The sequence below is a fragment of the Gigantopelta aegis genome, chromosome 8, assembly GCF_016097555.1.
Source record: "Gigantopelta aegis isolate Gae_Host chromosome 8, Gae_host_genome, whole genome shotgun sequence".
Classification (NCBI taxonomy): Eukaryota; Metazoa; Mollusca; class Gastropoda; order Neomphalida; family Peltospiridae; genus Gigantopelta; species Gigantopelta aegis.
In genome coordinates this window covers 74,108,702-74,126,640 of record NC_054706.1, presented here as the reverse complement: position 1 = coordinate 74,126,640, position 17,939 = coordinate 74,108,702, and the positions used below count along the sequence as shown (strand labels likewise).

Below are 17,939 nucleotides of genomic sequence, written 5' to 3'. Positions count from 1 at the left end.
ATTTATTCAAAGACTGTATTACATACTATTTTTTTCTGTTAAACAAGTGTAAATAAAAGATCTCCTTCTCCTTTTGGAGTAGCCTTTGAAGTGGCAGCAGGTTTCCACTCTTTCCTGACCAAATGTCCCAATAACTACACCAAAAAGCCATAGTTTAAGATGTGCTGAGATGTCATGCAACTGATATTGTTTTCTTTTCCACTAATAATGTTTGATGCATTATTTTTCACACACTAAATGAAATTTAGTATTAATGATATTTTAAAAGACAGTCTTATGATTTCAGAACGAATGATGAAATATTGTCTTGTGATTTCGCTGCCTGAAAGAAGTAGTATTAATATTTTCAAATATTGTCTCTCCAATGTTCAATGAATGGATTGGCTTTGAATGTAATATGTGTACATTTGTTTGTGTTAGTAGCCCTTAACCCCAGAACATGTACAGAAAGAATGAACAGATTGGCTTTGAATGTAATATGTAACTGTACCTTTGTGTTTTCAGCCCTCAACCCCAGAACATGCACAGTCGTTCGGGTCACTACCTCCCCCCGGCTGGTCCGAACCCATACAGTCCAGGGTGTGTGTCTAGTCAACAAGTCATGAGCATGCCCTACAGCCTGCCCGCGTCTGTCATCTCCGACATCGACCTCGAGCGGCCGCCCTACTCGTGTGTGTCCGATCGGTATGGATCTCCTAGTCTGTCTCAACATGTAAGTACTCAAGTCATGAACATGCCCTACAGCTTGCCCATGAGTGTCCGATCGGTATGGATCTCCTAGTCTGTCTCAACATGTAAGTACTCAAGTCATGAACATGCCCTACAGCCTGCCCGTGTGTGTCAGATCGGTATGGATCTCCTAGTCTGTCTCAACATGTAAGTACTCAAGTCATGAACATGCCCTACAGCCTGTCCGTGTGTGTCCGATCGGTAAGGATCTCCTTGTCTGTCTCAACATGTAAGTACTCAAGTCATGAACATGCCCTACAGCCTGCCCGTGAGTGTCTGATCGGTATGGATCTCCTTGTCTGTCTCAACATGTAAGTACTCAAGTAATGAACATGCCCTACAGCCTGCCTGTGTGTGTCCGATCGGTAAGGATCTCCTTGTCTGTCTCAACATGTAAGTACTCAAGTCATGAACATGGCCTACAGCCTGCCCGTGTGTGTGTGATCGATACGGGTCTTCTAGTCTGTCTCAACATGTAAGTACTCAAGTCATGAACATGCCCTACAGCCTGCCCGTGAGTGTCCGATCGGTATGGATCTCCTTGTCTGTCTCAACATGTAAGTACTCAAGTCATGAACATGCACTACAGCCTTCCCGTATATGTCTGATCGATATGGGTCTTCTAGTCTGTCTGAACATGTGAGTACTGAAACAATGAGTGTGTGTCTGATTGGTACGGATCTCCTAGTCTGTCTCAACATGTGAGTACTCAAGTCATTAGCATGCCCTACAGCCTGCCCGTGTGTGTGTCTGATTGGTACGGGTCTCCTAGTGTCTCAACATGTGAGTACTCAAACAGTGAGTGTGTGTCCGATTGGTATGGATCTCCTAGTCTGTCTCAACATGTAAGTACTCAACTGAGTTTGTGTCCGATCAGTACGGTTATCCTAGTCTGTCTCAAAATGTGAGTACTTAAACATTGAGTGTGTGTCCGATCAGTACGGATCTCCTAGTCTGTCTCAACATGTAAGTACTCAAACATTGAGTGTTTGTCCGATCAGTACGGATCTCCTAGTCTGTCTCAACTTGTGAGTACTCAAACAGTGAGTGTGTCTCCGATCAGTATGGTTATCCTAGTCTTTCTCAACATGTAAGTACTCAAACAGTGAGTGTGTCTCCGATCAGTACGGGTCTCCGATCAGTACGGATCTCCTAGTCTGTCTCAACTTGTCAGTACTCAAACAGTGAGTGTGTCTCCAATCAGTACGGGTCTCCGATCAGTACGGATTTCCTAGTCTGTCTCAACTTGTCAGTACTCAAACAGTGAGTGTGTCTCCGATCAGTACGAATCTCCTAGTGTGTCTCAACATGTGAGTACTCAAACAGTGAGTGTGTCTCCGATCAGTACGGATCTTCTAGACTGTCTTAACTTGTGAGTACTCAAACAGTGAGTGTATCTCCGATCAGTATGGTTATCCTAGTCTGTCTCAACATGTAAGTACTCAAACAGTGAGTGTGTCTCCGATCAGTACGGGTCTCCGATCAGTACGGATCTCCTAGTCTGTCTCAACTTGTCAGTACTCAAACAGTGAGTGTGTCTCCGATCAGTACGGATCTCCTAGTCTGTCTCAACATGTGAGTACTCAAACAGTGAGTGTGTCTCCGATCAGTACGGGTCTCCTAGTGTGTCTCAACATGTGAGTACTCAAACAGTGAGTGTGTCTCCGATCAGTACGGATCTCCTAGTGTGTCTCAACATGTGAGTACTCAAACAGTGAGTGTGTCTCCGATCAGTACGGGTCTCCTAGTGTGTCTCAACATGTGAGTACTCAAACAGTGAGTGTGTCTCCGATCAGTACGGGTCTCCTAGTGTGTCTCAACATGTGAGTACTCAAACAGTGAGTATGTGTCTGATCAGTACCGTTATCCTAGTCTGTCTCAACTTGTGAGTATTCAAACAGTGAGTGTGTGTCCGATCAGTATGTTATCCTAGTCTGTCTCAACTTGTGAGTACTCAAACAGTGAATGAATGTCTAATGATACAACAACACAAAAATTAAATTGATTATTGAGTGTCAGACAAAGTGCATTGTAGTCGGGGTTATTACTGTAACTAACTCAAGTACTATAAGATAATCTTGCTAACAGGTAGGTAGCTCTTGCTATCCTGACTAGCCCTCATGCTAGATGATTTCTAATTACACCGGGTATTTGCTACTGACACCATAACTCATGCTTTATGATGACTGACATCATAAAGTTCTTACGTTTTTCAGAATTTTGTTAGATTATTTCTTGCTCACTGGACTGAATTCTAAATATGCCTGACGTTGGAATTCAAGTTTTAGAACAACTGAGTCATACCATGTGTTTTTCGGAATTTTGTTGAATTAGTTATTTGCCAGGTTGTCATTTTACGTTGAATCGTTGTTTAACAAATTTATTTAAGAAATTGATATTTTTAACTTTAAATTTATGTTCAAATTGTTAAATTTTTGTCATTGTGTAATGTGTGACTATGATTTAATGAATTTGTAAATGGTCAAGAATAAACAAACCTTAGTTCATGTTTTGTTGTAATTAAGTTGGCGGAAAAAAAAATCGATCATCATTGTGAGGTATAGATAAGGCACTTCCAACCCATGGGACAAAATGATGTTTGTAAGGGCCTCGATACACAGTGGCCCTCACAAATAACATTATCTCCCTTGTGTTAAAATAGCCCCAACACATAATAGATTATATGATTAATTTCCAGGTAGCCACTTCACCATTTAATTTTTTTTATATTAACTAACAAACTAGATTTTACTGGGGTGCTGCTATATTACCTTCCTTTCCTTTGTGTTCACAGAGCAGTACGACGCTGAGTGACGAGTACATAATGTACGACAGAGCATCTCCCATCGGTCCGTGTCTGTTCAACACACACATCCACTCAACGCTGCCCAAACGAGGCAGGGACACCGAGAGAATCCGCATTCCTTCCAGCACCAGTGTCAGCAACAAATCTGGCTCTGTAGAAATTGGTGAGTACCTCTACTGTGTTAAAGAAAGTAAATCATCTCACAAGTGTCGGCAACAAATCTGGCTCTGTAGTAATTGGTGAGTACCTCTACTGGGTTAAAGAAAGAAAATGTCACAAGTGTCAGCAACAAATCTGGCTCTGTAGAAATTGGTGAGTACCTCTAATGTGTTAAAGAATGACAAATTACAAATACAGCACCATACCTAGTCTAAAATAATGGAGTATGCAGTGAAATAAAATCAGGGCACAATACTATACAGTGATCTCCTGGTAGGATATTTTTAAACTGAATGCCCCGTTGTGTATTTTGGAAGAGTTGGGGGGGGAGGGGGGGGACTGCAGCCCTGTCCCTGCAAGGCATGAGCATGAAATATGACATTCTGATTGCATGATGTCTTACCCAGGTAGCCAACTGACTGATTATATGATTGACAATTAGTATTAGTGATAGTGTGAAATATTGTTGTGTGATTTCAGTGTCTGAAAGAAGCAGCCCTATCTCGCCAGTGTTTAGTGAACGGATCGGCTACTTGAGATCACCACTCACAGAAGATGGAACCTCGCAGTATAAGTGGAGGAAGTAAGTTCTTAGAAGTCATCTTGTTTTCAGTCTTCTCTCAGTCCGACTAGAGGACGCTATAGGTTTCATCTCCATTCTTCGGTCGGTCGGTCGGTCTGTTCATCTGTACATCATATGGTTTTCCATACTTTTTGTTTTCAGAATGCCTCGAGATATTAATTTGAAATGTTGTGTATAGCTTTATCATGTATTGTTACAGATCATGTTTGAATTTCATAAGGATTTACCCATTTTTCTCAAAATTGTGAGCCTTGGAAGTTAGGATATACAAAAATGTGTTGGGCCCTGTAGGGGACACACTATTCTACAGAATACTGATCTTTAATTGCTTGTTGTAAAAATAAATTACTTAAGCCTTATAAACAGAACCAGCTGATTAGTCTAAAAATTGTATGCACTGTATTGAAACAGACATAATCAATTGCATTAGTGTGTATTTTTTTTACCTTTAACTTGTTTTAAGAATAGTGTGTGATGTTAGTGAAAACAGGCTTGCAAAATATAATGTTATATATATGTTTTTATTTGATAACTGGATAAATACAGGTTACCAGGCCTGTAATTTATGGCACCCTATACAAGGGTTATCTGGCAATGTGCTAATTTTGATGCCTGCCTCTATGTACAGCAGTTTTGACAGAATGACAGAATTGCAGACAGGCTGCAGTGGCTGTCGTACTTCAACGTGCTCATTTGTTGTTGTTCCATATAATATGTAGATAGATTACCGTTTGATTAGTAGTGAATCGGGGTAAGACTATTTGGTATGGCAGTGTATTACTGTAAAACAAGAGCGGGATGTAGCCCATTGTTAATTGATGCGCAGTCAGTTTAGGATCGATCCCCTTCAGTGGACTCATTGGGCTATTTCTCACTCATTGCACCACAATTGGTTTATCAAAAGCTGTGATATGTGCTATTCTGTCTGTGGGATGGTGCATATAAAAGATCCCTTGCTACTAATGGGGGAAAATGTAGTGGGTTTTCTCTCTAAGACTGTCAGAATTACCAAATGATGATTTATAAATCAGTATGCTTCAGTGGTGTCCTTAAACAAAACAAACTTTATCTTTACTGTAAAACATGCTAGAGAAAACATTAATTAAGACTGGTATGTATTTGGGTTGTTTATATTTTATATGTGGGGAGATTGGTGCCTTTCTCTGGTGTAATACAATTTTTGAAAAACTACTTTCAATAATAGTTCTTTCTGTGATGACCAACACACAGCCTCAGTTTGAAATGGTAATTTTGTGGGTTTTTTGAAGACCACTTCCTGGTGATACTCGGACCATCAACATCGAGAAGAATGCTGAACCGGTGGGATTCAAGGTGGAAAATGGACCGTCAGGAGGAATCTTTGTGTCGTCTGTCAATCAAAACAGTCTGGCTGCGGAAGCAGGGTTATTTCCTGGGGACCAGTTGTTAGAGGTAGACATCATAGTTGAATAATTACCACTTATATTTAGCACAAATGAGGGGCGGGATCTGGCTCAGTCAGTTGAGTGCTCACTTCAGATGCTTGCATTGTAGGATTGAACCACCTCAGTGGTGTTTTCATCATTCCAATCTGTTTACCACGGGTGAGTGGTATATTAAAGGCGGTGGTATGTGCTGTCCTGTCTGTGGGAAAGTACATATAAAAGATAAACGTCTAATGGAAAAATGTGGCATTCAGTAGCCAATGATTAATAAATCACTGTGCTCTAGTAATGTTGTTAAACAAAAACAAACCTTAAACTTTTAATAGAAATTAGTGCTCACCTGATATTCTCTCTCTCTCTGTCTCTCTCTGTCTCTCTCTCTCTCTCTCTCTCTCTCTCCTCTCTCTCTCTCTCTCTCTCTCTCTCTCTCTCTCTCTCTCTCTCTCTCTCTCTCTCTCTCTCTCTCTCTCTCTCTCTCTCTCTCTCTCTCTCTCTCTCTCTCTAACTCTTGCTCACTATCACTCTCGCTCGCTTTCTATCACCAAATAGTTGTAGACACCTAATAGCCTTAGTTTAAAATATGCTATGATTTCGTTAAACAAATATTCAGATTCGACTACACATTTGGATGTTATATTTTTCACTTTTAATATAATTATCATGTATGATTTTAAGAAAAAAACCCATGTCTTTAATGAAAATCTTTGTTTCAGGTTTGTGGGATCAACATGAGAAATGCCACATTTGATAATGCTCTGACTGTGCTGCGACAGTGTGGAGATAACCTGTCAATGAAAGTACAGTTTAACCCGGAAAGTAAGCATATAGTACTTCTCTTCTTTCTTAACCAATTGCCTTCATTGTCATAATTAGTATCTCTCGCTGTCATTGACCACCTGAATTATGACATCACTTCTGTGCAGCTTCTTTAGACCTCATGTTCTAAAAGTCCTCTTTAAAACGACGAGTCAGTTTTTTCAGTGATGATTCAAGTATTTAATTCCATTTACTTATGATTCAACCATTCAAAACACCATTTCTATTGAAATATATATATACAGTCGAATCCACTTTATTGCATATCGGTTTATAGCATAAATTGGTTATTTGCATATAATTCGGCTGCACAGAACCATTTAGCATTAAATCAATACAAATTATGTCGCATATTTGAATAGCTTTATAAAGACGAACATCGGTTAATTGCATATGAAAACCAAAAAAATCTAGAAAATTCCATCATATAATGTTCCACAAACCTTTAATATTTACCAGAAACAATTGTAATTACACAGAGAATAAAGCAGAATGTTCTATGTTGATTAAAAACTAATATTAAAAGAAGAAAAAAGTAAAAGTGGTTACTAAAACAGGCGATGTACAATGTTGACATCTCGTGCAACAAGACTCATTGTAGTGTTTATTGCAGTAATTCTGGGACCATTATTGCATCATTTCAGGATTTCAGATGTAATTGGTCCTTTGTTACAAAATTATTAAAAACAATACTGACAATGGAACTCTGATGACAGAAAACAGAAACTTCCCTGCAGTAGTGGAATAGTCCATTGTTATTTTTATGTGGCATGCGTTAGCTTAAAGCCTTTGATAACACTGAAAGATAGACTTGGCCAAGGCAACTGTGTCCTAGAATAAATTTAATAAAGATAATTAAATAGGATTAGTTTTTACTGTATTTTGTATGTCACATTTGAACCACCGTATTTTAAGTTAACATTAATTATCACTGCTATTTATTTCTGTTAAAACAATAATTAAAAAAACTTATAAAAACTGCAACTAACCGCATCACTGGCATTGTTTTCAACAGAGAGACACTTACCATGTCTGAGGTAAAACCTTCACAACTATGAATTAATCCAATACATCGTGTTAATAATTTTATTCATTATTAAATATTTTTAATTTTCTAATTAATTAATGAAATAAGCAAAATAAACACTACACTTCTTATATTTTGTTCAATGCACAATAGCATCTCTAACAAAATATACTGTAACATTAGTACACTATAGCTGAAATCGGTTGACAATTAACAGTTGCCAATTTAAGCTGTTTATTTCGCCTGCACGTGGAAATTGCGCTCTGTCAAGTAACACGGTTTCACTACTCAACACCCCTCAGAACAATAGGTGTGAACTGTGGAAAAGCTGTGTGCAACAAACTGCAACGTGAATGCTAGTAGCTAGACATAGCATCAATAAACACAACCGCAGATTTGTAACAATGCAAAATTAAAGATATTTGATCTTACAACATTTATACTGTTATTTTATTTATTATTATTTTAAAATACATGTATAAACAAATGAAACGGATACATGTATCGGCATCCAGACAATGTTCTGTAGTTAAGAGTAAGATAGACTGTCCACAAGGCATTTGTAAAGTTTACAGTTGGTTATAATTTGGAAGTGGGGCTCTGTCAGATAATCAGGTATACCGATTATTGGCATAAACTTGACATGCAACGGGGCTATGCAATTAAGCGGATTTGACTGTATATATTACTTTATCCTTTGAATAATATGTTATATACATTTTTAGACTATTTGCCAGAAAATAATTTGAGGGTATGTAATAAAACCAAAACAGACCATAAGTGCTCCTCCTTTGAAAGATTTTGCTATTGGATACCGCATTTCATGTGCTTTGTGAAACTGCATTTTTCTAAAAATTATAATACTATATACATTAATTCCCAAGATTTTAGGGTACGTAATTTTACCCTCTGGCAGAAACCCTGATTTTATTATTATAATGTCTATTAATAAGAAAAACGAAAGATTACATCAACTGTTTTTAAGATTAAGATGAGGTTGAGATTTTTGCACATAACAGAATGGACATTATGTTGTTTTGTTTAACAGAATACCGTGAGCAGCACGACACCTCAAGCGCGAGTTCCGTTTCATCGATGACGGTCGGCAGCATGAGTCCGATGAGTCCAATTAGTCCAATGAGTCCAGACCATTCCCAGCCCCACTACCCCATGTCATCCCCCCGTGGCAGCGATGCCTACTCCTCCCAGCGCAGCACCGACTACCGGCGCTGCGAGATGCATCGCCACGTGGACAGCAGGGACCACCACGACACCGCCAGCAGCACGTCGCTGGCCTCGTCCAAGGGTCACGTGACCAAGTCACCCTCTCACAGCCATTCGTCTTCTCGGGGAAAGTCTAGCAGGTAGGTGACACATTCAGTAGCACGGTTTCAGTGTAGGCAGAAATCTTGTAAATAAATTTTAGTATAGGAAAAATCCAGAAAGTAGGTTCCACATAGGTGAAATTAAATGGGGTTTTATTTTAGTGTATATAAAAAAAATATAGCATAAAGTTTAGTATAGTAACAATAGGTAGGTATTGGAATCTTTTTTTTTTGCAATACTTAAAGATATTGCGCTGAAATTTTGTATATAGCTCAAAAAGGGTTATATTTTGTAGTACATCTATGCACAGTGTGAGGGAAATATCCTGTTTGGATTGATAGAAAAAGACATTAAAATATAACTTTAGAGAACACCCCATATATTTAATTGTGAACCTCAAACATGTTATATATCTGTTAAAATAAAATTGTGTACAAAAGGTCACCACCTCCTTAGAGGGAAAGGGGAGATAGTAGAAGTCACATTTTATAAAAATGTTAGATTCTTTGAAATACATGTAGTTGTAAAGTAAGTTATGTTGATAATCTGAGCAGGAATCTGTGTTTGATCTTTGATGAACCTAATGACGTATGTTTACTTTTCCTTTCTCGTTTAGCAATGACAGTACGTATGAGCGTCCACGCTATGTGACCCTAAAGAAAAGAAACCCAAATAGCAGTATTGGTTTCAGTATTGTTGGTGGAAATGCAGTGGGCATATTTGTCCACGAAGCCCCACAGGAAAGTCTGGTGGAAGGAGCAAACACAATTCAACGAGGGGACCAGATTCTAGAGGTATGACCACATTTATCTCGCTCACTGCAGTTTGTGTAGGAGGGTGGTTTTTGTTGGTTTTTCAAAGGCTATATTAACTGCATACACTGGCAAATGCCATGGGTATCAATACAGTATGTTAAAATGCAGTCAGTATGCACTTTGTGTTTTGATAATATTTGTTTTTATTATCCATATTGGCTCAAATATACGATGTAATATTTTTTCGATATCTGCACAGTGTGCATATTGCTTCTACAGCAACTGATTGGTTGGCTTACAAATAAAGGCGTTTGGTTGGTTGTTTGCCCCGCCTGGAACTTCCATTCATATAATGTTTTCATTCATGAGTCCAATTACACATACATTATACGATCAAAAAAGATTTACACATTTCGTTTTTACTTATTTCTTTCATAAATATGATATGGTATAGTTTCATAAAACAGCTTTTGGATCATTGAATTTTTTTTTCTTCTAATTCAACCAGTCGTATTATTTTGTATTGTAAACATTTGACTAAAAAGAATGCTGTTATGCCATGACATCACTTACATTGTCAAATAATGGCTTTGTTGTAAACAGCAGAGGAATTTTTATAATAAAAACTAGTTAAGTGACAATGGGTAATAAAGAGAATAACCAACTCGCTATGAGAAGTTACAAATTATCTGTCCCTCGTAAATGATCATTCGTAATTCCTTGTAAATCGTCAGTTATTCTCTAAGTAAATCTCTTGGGTTTCTGATTCTAATCCGGTGACTCCTGGCTAGTCCTGACCATTGAGTGTATTTAATAACATCAGAGAGCATATGTCCATAAAGATGAACTTCACTGGCATTACTGCTACTTTAATCTTTTATATGTTTTTGCTCCATCTAGGTAAACAGCTAAACTAATTTAGTTGAAATATGTGTCATTATAGTTTCACTGTAATTGTTTTGTATCGTTCCAGTATAACAGCCGAGATTTTCGATCATTTACTGCGGAGCAGGCAGCCATTGAGTTATCAAAACCATGTTCAGTGATGCAGATCCTAGCACAGTTCAATCTAGCAAGTAAGTAATTTTAGTTGTACACGGAATTAAAGAGTCAAATCCTCCAAGTTCAGGAAGTGTCTTCAGTACTTGTCAACAGTTGTACTCTAAACTAGAGAATAAAACCGTCAACAATTTCCTAGAATATAACTCATTTTAGAGGTACCCAGAAAACTGTTCCTGCCAGTGTTCTTTGATTAAAAACCACATCTCACATCAAATAACTCGCTACTTTTCAAGACCCTGGATACCTATGCAGACTATTTTTTTAAATAAAAAATTATATTTTAAATATTGTTTATTATTGCCAGAAACAGCCTGTCATCAGTGTTGTAGAGCCATGATTCATCACCTTACAGTTTTCATCTTTTGCTTCTTTTCCAATATGGGGAAATCCAATGGCAAAATTGAAAAAATTTATTTTAGTTTTTTTATACTGACACTTTACAAGACAAACATATATTCACACATACACATTCCAGGCCTAATTGCGAGCATGTATGGTGACTGAAGCATAGAACAGCTAATAATTAAACTAAATAATGGTGGGCGAGATTTAGCTCAGCCAGTTGAGTGCTCGTTTCAGGTTCTTACATCACAGGATCAAACCACCTCGGTGGATCCATTCAACTGATTGTTGTTTTTTCTCGTTCCAACCAGTGCACCACAACAGGTCAAAGGCTTTTCTGTCTGGGAAAGTGCATATAAAAGATCCCTTGCTGAATTAGGAAAAATGTAGTGGATTTACTCTGATGACTATGTCAGAATTATCAAATATTTGACATCCAATTAATTAATCAATGTGCTCTAGTGGTGTCGTTAAACAAAACAAACTTTAACTTTAAGCTAAATAATGAAAATTTACGAAATGCTGCAGCGTGTGGTAACAAAAAAGATTTTAGTGGAAGGAAAATTTTTCATAAACAGTCCTTGTACTCAATGTCAAATCTTGGGTTCCCCCTCCCACCATGTAGGTCACTCTCTACCATTCTCACAACTTTCTGTCAGATCTCCACCAACCCAAAACCATTAAATATCTACATATTTGACTGATAATACTTGAGTGTTTGCATTGAAAAACAGTAACAGCATTTAATACTAAAGTTTTGTTCCACTCTTAGCTGTTGTTTATTTCGGGGTTCTATGCAATGTTTATCATGATTTAATATGAATATGTATTTAAAACCACAAATTATTAATTTGCAGATTAACAAAAAATAAACAGAAATAAACAAAATCACTTATATATGTAAATTTACAGAAATAAATATTAAATATTCAAATGATAAAAAAATAAATGGGACATTTAAAATATTAAATAATTATACAGTTTTTTTGTTGTTAATTTTCTTTTTCTATTTTTTTGTTTCTTTTTCACATGTAAGTAGAAATATAACAATGCTTTTTCATGCACATGAAATTAAAAATGATACTATTTTTGCAATATTTATAATTTTTTAATGTAAATAATTAAATTTTAGTGTACAAAATGACATAATCAGATAGAAATTTTGATTTCACTGAGTGTGTATTAACATTAATGTATTTGACATATTCTACTTTTCAGTACTTATATTTAAAAAGTCAACTGCTAATAAAATTAACAGCCAATTAAAAACTACTACATTTTGTTTTTTCCAAAGGCTGCAAATGTCATTTAAACAAAGAGTATTTTGAAGATGTGGATTGCTAAAAACACTCAGCGAGAAATAATTATAACTCACTTAACACAGGATTTTCTTCTTCACATACCTGTACAAGTGTACTCTATGTATAAAAGTAAATTTTTGGTTTCTAATAGTTTAAAGTGTATATATGTACAACTAGCAATTGAACTTAAAACTAATTACATCCATTTCAAGAGATGCATTACATGCAGTATTCACACCTGGCAAGTACATAAACAGTACATAAACAATAACTATCTGGTATTTACATTTTTAGTCCAAAAGTGTGGGTGTTTTCAATGCCATGCTAGAAATTATCATATTGTAGTCAACAGATTCTCCCAAAAAGGTAAAATGCTCCCCCAAGTAAAAGTATTATGACTGTCATCAGGCTTAGCAATCATTGCAGAATACAATGTTGTGTTTTTGCTACATTTTTTCAAAATAGTCTAGGTAGGCAAAAAAAGAAAGAAAACCATTTATTTTAAAAATTAATAATAAATAAATAAACTGAACATATACTCTTCAAAAGAAGAAACGCAAAACCACATTGTCGTAACATTTGGAGAATTGATTTAATTATTGAATGGTGAGTCCGATAATTACCAAATGTTGCAGGATTGTTCACAATTCACTCTAGTCCATTGTGAGTAAGTGATAGGACACACCACCAAGGTCAAGGTCATCTGGAGTCAATACCGGGTGTGGCCTCCGCGTGTGTTGACAACTGCCTGGCACCGCCTGCCCATTGAAGTAACCAGAGTACGGATGACGTCCCGGGGGATGGTGGCCCACTCGGCTTGCAAGGCTGCTGCCAGCTCAGGCAGGGTCTGGGGCTGTGGTTGTCGCTGTCGGAGGCGTCGGTCCAACTCGTCCCATAGATGCTCAATTGGGTTCAAATCCGGTGATATCGATGGCCAAGGAAGGACATTAATGTTGTTGTTCTGTAGGAAAGCCGTTGTGAGACGTGCTGTGTGAGGCCTGGCGTTGTCATGTTTATTATTATTAAATATTTGCATAATGTCAAAACAGTAATTTGAAAAAGAATTATAAAAGTATTAGACTAAGCACAAACAGATAATATATATTACTGAATTACTGATTGTAATATGTATTATCTGTTATCGATCTATTTATCTAAAAGTAAAACCCAGGTCTTCTAGAATTTAAAAAAAATCCACTAACCATGGGATTGGTTATTTTAAAAATTAATTATCCATGACTGAATATTCATTAGCCCTACTTCTGTATGTATATCAGGGGTTCTAGAATTAATAAAAAATAAAAGACTTCCCATACTGACCAGTGGATAAAACATTTACTGATCATGATAAAAAATTCACCTGCTAAATTGTAATCACTCCGTGACTGATAAAACAAATAAAAGAAAGTAAATATTTTTATATATATATATGTAGGTACATTTTTTAAATTTGTGTTAATTCATCATATCATGCACTTAAAAATTTTTCTTTCAAGTCTTGCAATTTTAATTATGTAATGTTTAAATATAATTTAAAAAACAACAACACAAAAACAAAAACAGACCAAACAAAAAACAAACATTTGGAAGTTTGTAAAACAATATGGTTATGTGCAACCTTTAAAAAAAAAACCTCTGATCTGACGAGACTGGTCACCGTTTATTTTGTTATGCCTGCACTGTGTTAGAGTAACAACTGTTTGGGTACCAGTCACTTGACTGCGACTGCAACATTTTGTTAACTTGGACTTTAATAAAATTACATCTGTAAGTATATTCATTTCAGGGATGGGGCATAGATTACTGGTGACCATATTCATTAGTGAACTGTTGCATGTGAAAGGAAATCGAAAGTATTGACTTGTAGATCCGTTTTACTTTTTACATATGATCGATGTTGGTTGCTTTTTTTTATTGATTTTTTTTTCATTCGACCATCATCATGATGGTTTATTTGTTTTCCCCTCACTGGCCACAGGGCTCTAACAATGTACATATTTGTGGAATACTAGTATATTTATGACTACTAGCATTTGCATTTTATTTATTTTTTATAATATCGGCAAATTAATCACAGAAGTGAACTCATCCCTTTTTTTAATGGTTACAATTTTTACGGTCCCGGTAAAGAAATTCACGGGGTCGGTGGTCCTTCCAGCCCCTAGGGGAAACACTGAGTATATAAAGCTAATTTTAAGGGTTAACTTCCTAATAACAATTATGCACTAATGTTAATTAGCCTTTCGTAGCCTAAAGTATTGCTTAAATAGGAAAACACTAGAGATTCTTTATAAATCATATAATTTACCATTGTTCGATTATTACATATGGGATAACTGTACTGAAGTCAAAGCAGAAATATTGGAACAATTTAATTTGGATGCTCTTCAAACAATTTATGGTGCTGTTAGGGCACTAACCACAAAATCTATAACGAAACAGGATTATCCAATGCTGTAATTTCCATAAAACATGTACTTTTAATAAAATTATTAAAGGTGTGACTCCTAATTATTTGTCATCATTAGTGGCCCCAACAGTAATGGCAGTGACAAAGTATCCACTTTGGAATGCTGATGAACTGAAAAACGTTCATACTAAACAGAACTGTATACAAAATAACTTTTGGCCTTCAGCAGTTGGGTACTGGAATGCCCTTGATATTAATATTATAAAGTTAAACTCTCTCAATACATTTAAAAGCAATATGTCCACTTAAAAAATTACAACATGAATACTTTCTAGAATCTGGATCACACTCACACCAAATAATCCATTGTAGACTCCGTTTAGATTGCAGTGGTCTAAATCAGACCTGTCAACCTTTAGTCAAGAGAAAGCAGGAGATGTGTGTTGAAAAAGCAGGAGATTTTGTCAAAAAGCAGGAGATTTTTTAAATTCACACAATTTAACCAAAAATCGCAAGATTTAAGAAAAACATTATTACAATAAGTTATATGAATATTTTATAATGTCATATATACTTCTTAACCTTAGATCTGGCATTAAAAAAAAAAAAAAAAAAAAAAAAAAAAAATTATTATTTTTTTTTTAAAGTTTAAATATTATTATGATTTAATACATATTTAAAAAAAAAAATTATATTTTATCCAAAAATGTTAAGAACATGAACAAGAAAAAAATAATTTAATTAGTACATTTACAGTATTACACTTACAGCCTTACAGGTTGCGTTACATTATCATTTGTGGTTAGTGTACCTAAGTACCAAAGACAAATTTATATAAATCTTATAAATTAATATTCAGTTTTTACTATAATGAGGAACGGTGGCGTGGTACTTATTTAAAATCATTATAATGATGCAATAAACATTGTATTTTCATTAATCATAAGTAAAACCTCATTACGGACATCGTGTGAAATATATCGGAATTATACCCATTTCCGTGAGTAACTTTATGTCAATGTCAAACACAACATTTTTTAATTGTACAAAAATAATTTCTTGAAGTGTACCCTTATAACCAACATTTTACCGCACAAACATACAAAATTAACTGACACAAGTATGTTTATACAGCTAATTGGTCTTTTCGTTGTCTTGCTGTGACATGTGATTTTAACATGCATCGTGTGTATCGCTGTCAACTCGGGAGTCTGGCAGTTCAAATTTGTCATAGTTGCATTATGTAATCCAGTGGGAAGACATTTTACTATTCAGAGGTGTTATTAGAACTAAATTGGATAGTTTTTTTTTTTTATATGGCAACACTGAATGTCAACACACAGCCTGTTGAATTAGCGGCAACACGCTTCGTAGCCATTACGATGACAACAAACATTATAATAACACGTCATTTTATAAACTCCATGTGCTTTTTTAACAATATAAATAGGCTATCCCACAATTCTCACTTCGGCAAAGGTTAAACAGTCAGGACAATTCGGCCTGTTACATTCTCGGAAACCGAAAGTAGTCGACATTTTCCGAATGAGAAAAAAAGGCAGAGTTACTTCCCTTCTGTTATTTTGACAAAAGAGGATCGATTTTTTTTTATGCTTACAAAAATGTCATTTAAAAGGAGAAACTGTCTCCCGCACAGGTGAAAGGAGATTTGATCAAATACCGGGAGACTCCCGCGGAATCCGGGAGGGTTGACAGGTCTGGTCTAAATGCCTATACATTCACAAGACACATTTATGATAATCCTTATTGTAGTTGTGGCCATCCTTCTGAAAATACAGTCCACTTTCTGTTCTGTTGTCCTTTGTATGATCATATTCGTCCAACCATGTTCTTATACTGTAGCAGTTTTGATATTAAAGCATTGCTATTTGGAAATGAGGATTATCCATCTGAATTGAACCTCAAGATAGTACAATCTGTACACAATTTCTTCGACTTATCAAAGCTAGTTTCTTTATAAATTATGCATGTTCTACTATGCTATTACAATATTAATCTGGCGCACCATTGGCATGTTTCACTTCAAAATTGTAATTATGTATAGTTTATATATATATATATATAACAAAAAAAGAAACTTCCGATTTGTACATATAGTATTTGTTGTGTTAAACAATTCATTGTGTAATGAAATTATATAGGTAGTATTAGCCTTGAGCTGTATTATTTGGATTCATGAATTTTATCGATTATTTTTCCACTGTTAATCGTCGACAACGTGAAATTCAATTTGCACGTGCATGCATGGTTCGACATGTCCCATGTAGTATTCGGTCAATTTGTTTTACTTATCTTACTGACATTGTTGTCAAGTGAACGAAAACACTTCAAAATTTGTAAAAAAAATTAACGTTTTTTACATTGTAGCATTTTTAGTATGCCAAGAATACCCAATAATTTATGCGAACGGGCGATTGGCATGCTTGATGCTGGCATGTCGACAGAAGACGTTGCAAGGCATGTTGGGAGTTCTAGTCGAGCGATACGAAATGTTCGCGTAAGATTTCGAACGACAGGAAGCACCAACGACTTGCCACGTCGTGGACGTCCGCGTGTTACAACGCGTGGTCAAGACCGCTATATCATGAACACGCATTTGCGCAATCGATTCCAAACTGCCACTGCTACTGCTGTTAACACACCTGGGTTAACCGAATCAGTGGGCAAACTGTTCGTAATCGTCTGCGGGTGAACGGTTTACATGCACGACGTCCTTATGTCGGATGCGTTTTAACGCAACGTCATCGTCTGAATTGGGCACGTTGGATACGGCGACGCTGGAATACCGTTCTTTTTTCGGATGAATCCAGATTTTCTTTACAACGTGGTGATGGCAGAGTGCGCGTCTACCGTAGGAGAAATGAACACTATGCTGACTGTTGTGTTCTTGAACGAGATCGTTTCGGGGGTGGGGGTTCTGTCATGGTCTGGGCAGCCATTGCCCATGGTTATCGTTCACCACTAGTCGTCATTGATGGCAATTTAAATGCTCAACGTTACCGCGATGACATTCTCGCTCATCACGTCATTCCTCTGTTCCATAACAACGCCAACATCTCGATTTTTCAGCATGATAATGCCACCTCTCATACAGCTAGAGACACTGTAAATTTTCTTAGGACAAATAACATTGATTTCATTGATGACTGGCCCGCTAAAAGTCCTGATCTCAACCCTA

At 36.3% G+C, this 17,939-nt stretch overlaps 1 protein-coding gene across 1 annotated transcript in view; it reads left to right on the top strand.

The window, feature by feature from the left end:
• LOC121378415 (disks large homolog 5-like) overlaps nt 1-17,939 on the top strand; it is a 54,791-nt gene that overhangs the window by 21,669 nt on the left and 15,183 nt on the right. Inside the window, exons 11-18 of the mRNA XM_041506579.1 lie at nt 505-712; nt 3,524-3,698; nt 4,175-4,277; nt 5,546-5,708; nt 6,415-6,517; nt 8,593-8,908; nt 9,487-9,664; nt 10,599-10,701. Coding sequence (XP_041362513.1) covers nt 505-712; nt 3,524-3,698; nt 4,175-4,277; nt 5,546-5,708; nt 6,415-6,517; nt 8,593-8,908; nt 9,487-9,664; nt 10,599-10,701 — 1,349 coding nt within the window. The remainder of the gene's footprint in view (nt 1-504; nt 713-3,523; nt 3,699-4,174; nt 4,278-5,545; nt 5,709-6,414; nt 6,518-8,592; nt 8,909-9,486; nt 9,665-10,598; nt 10,702-17,939) is intronic.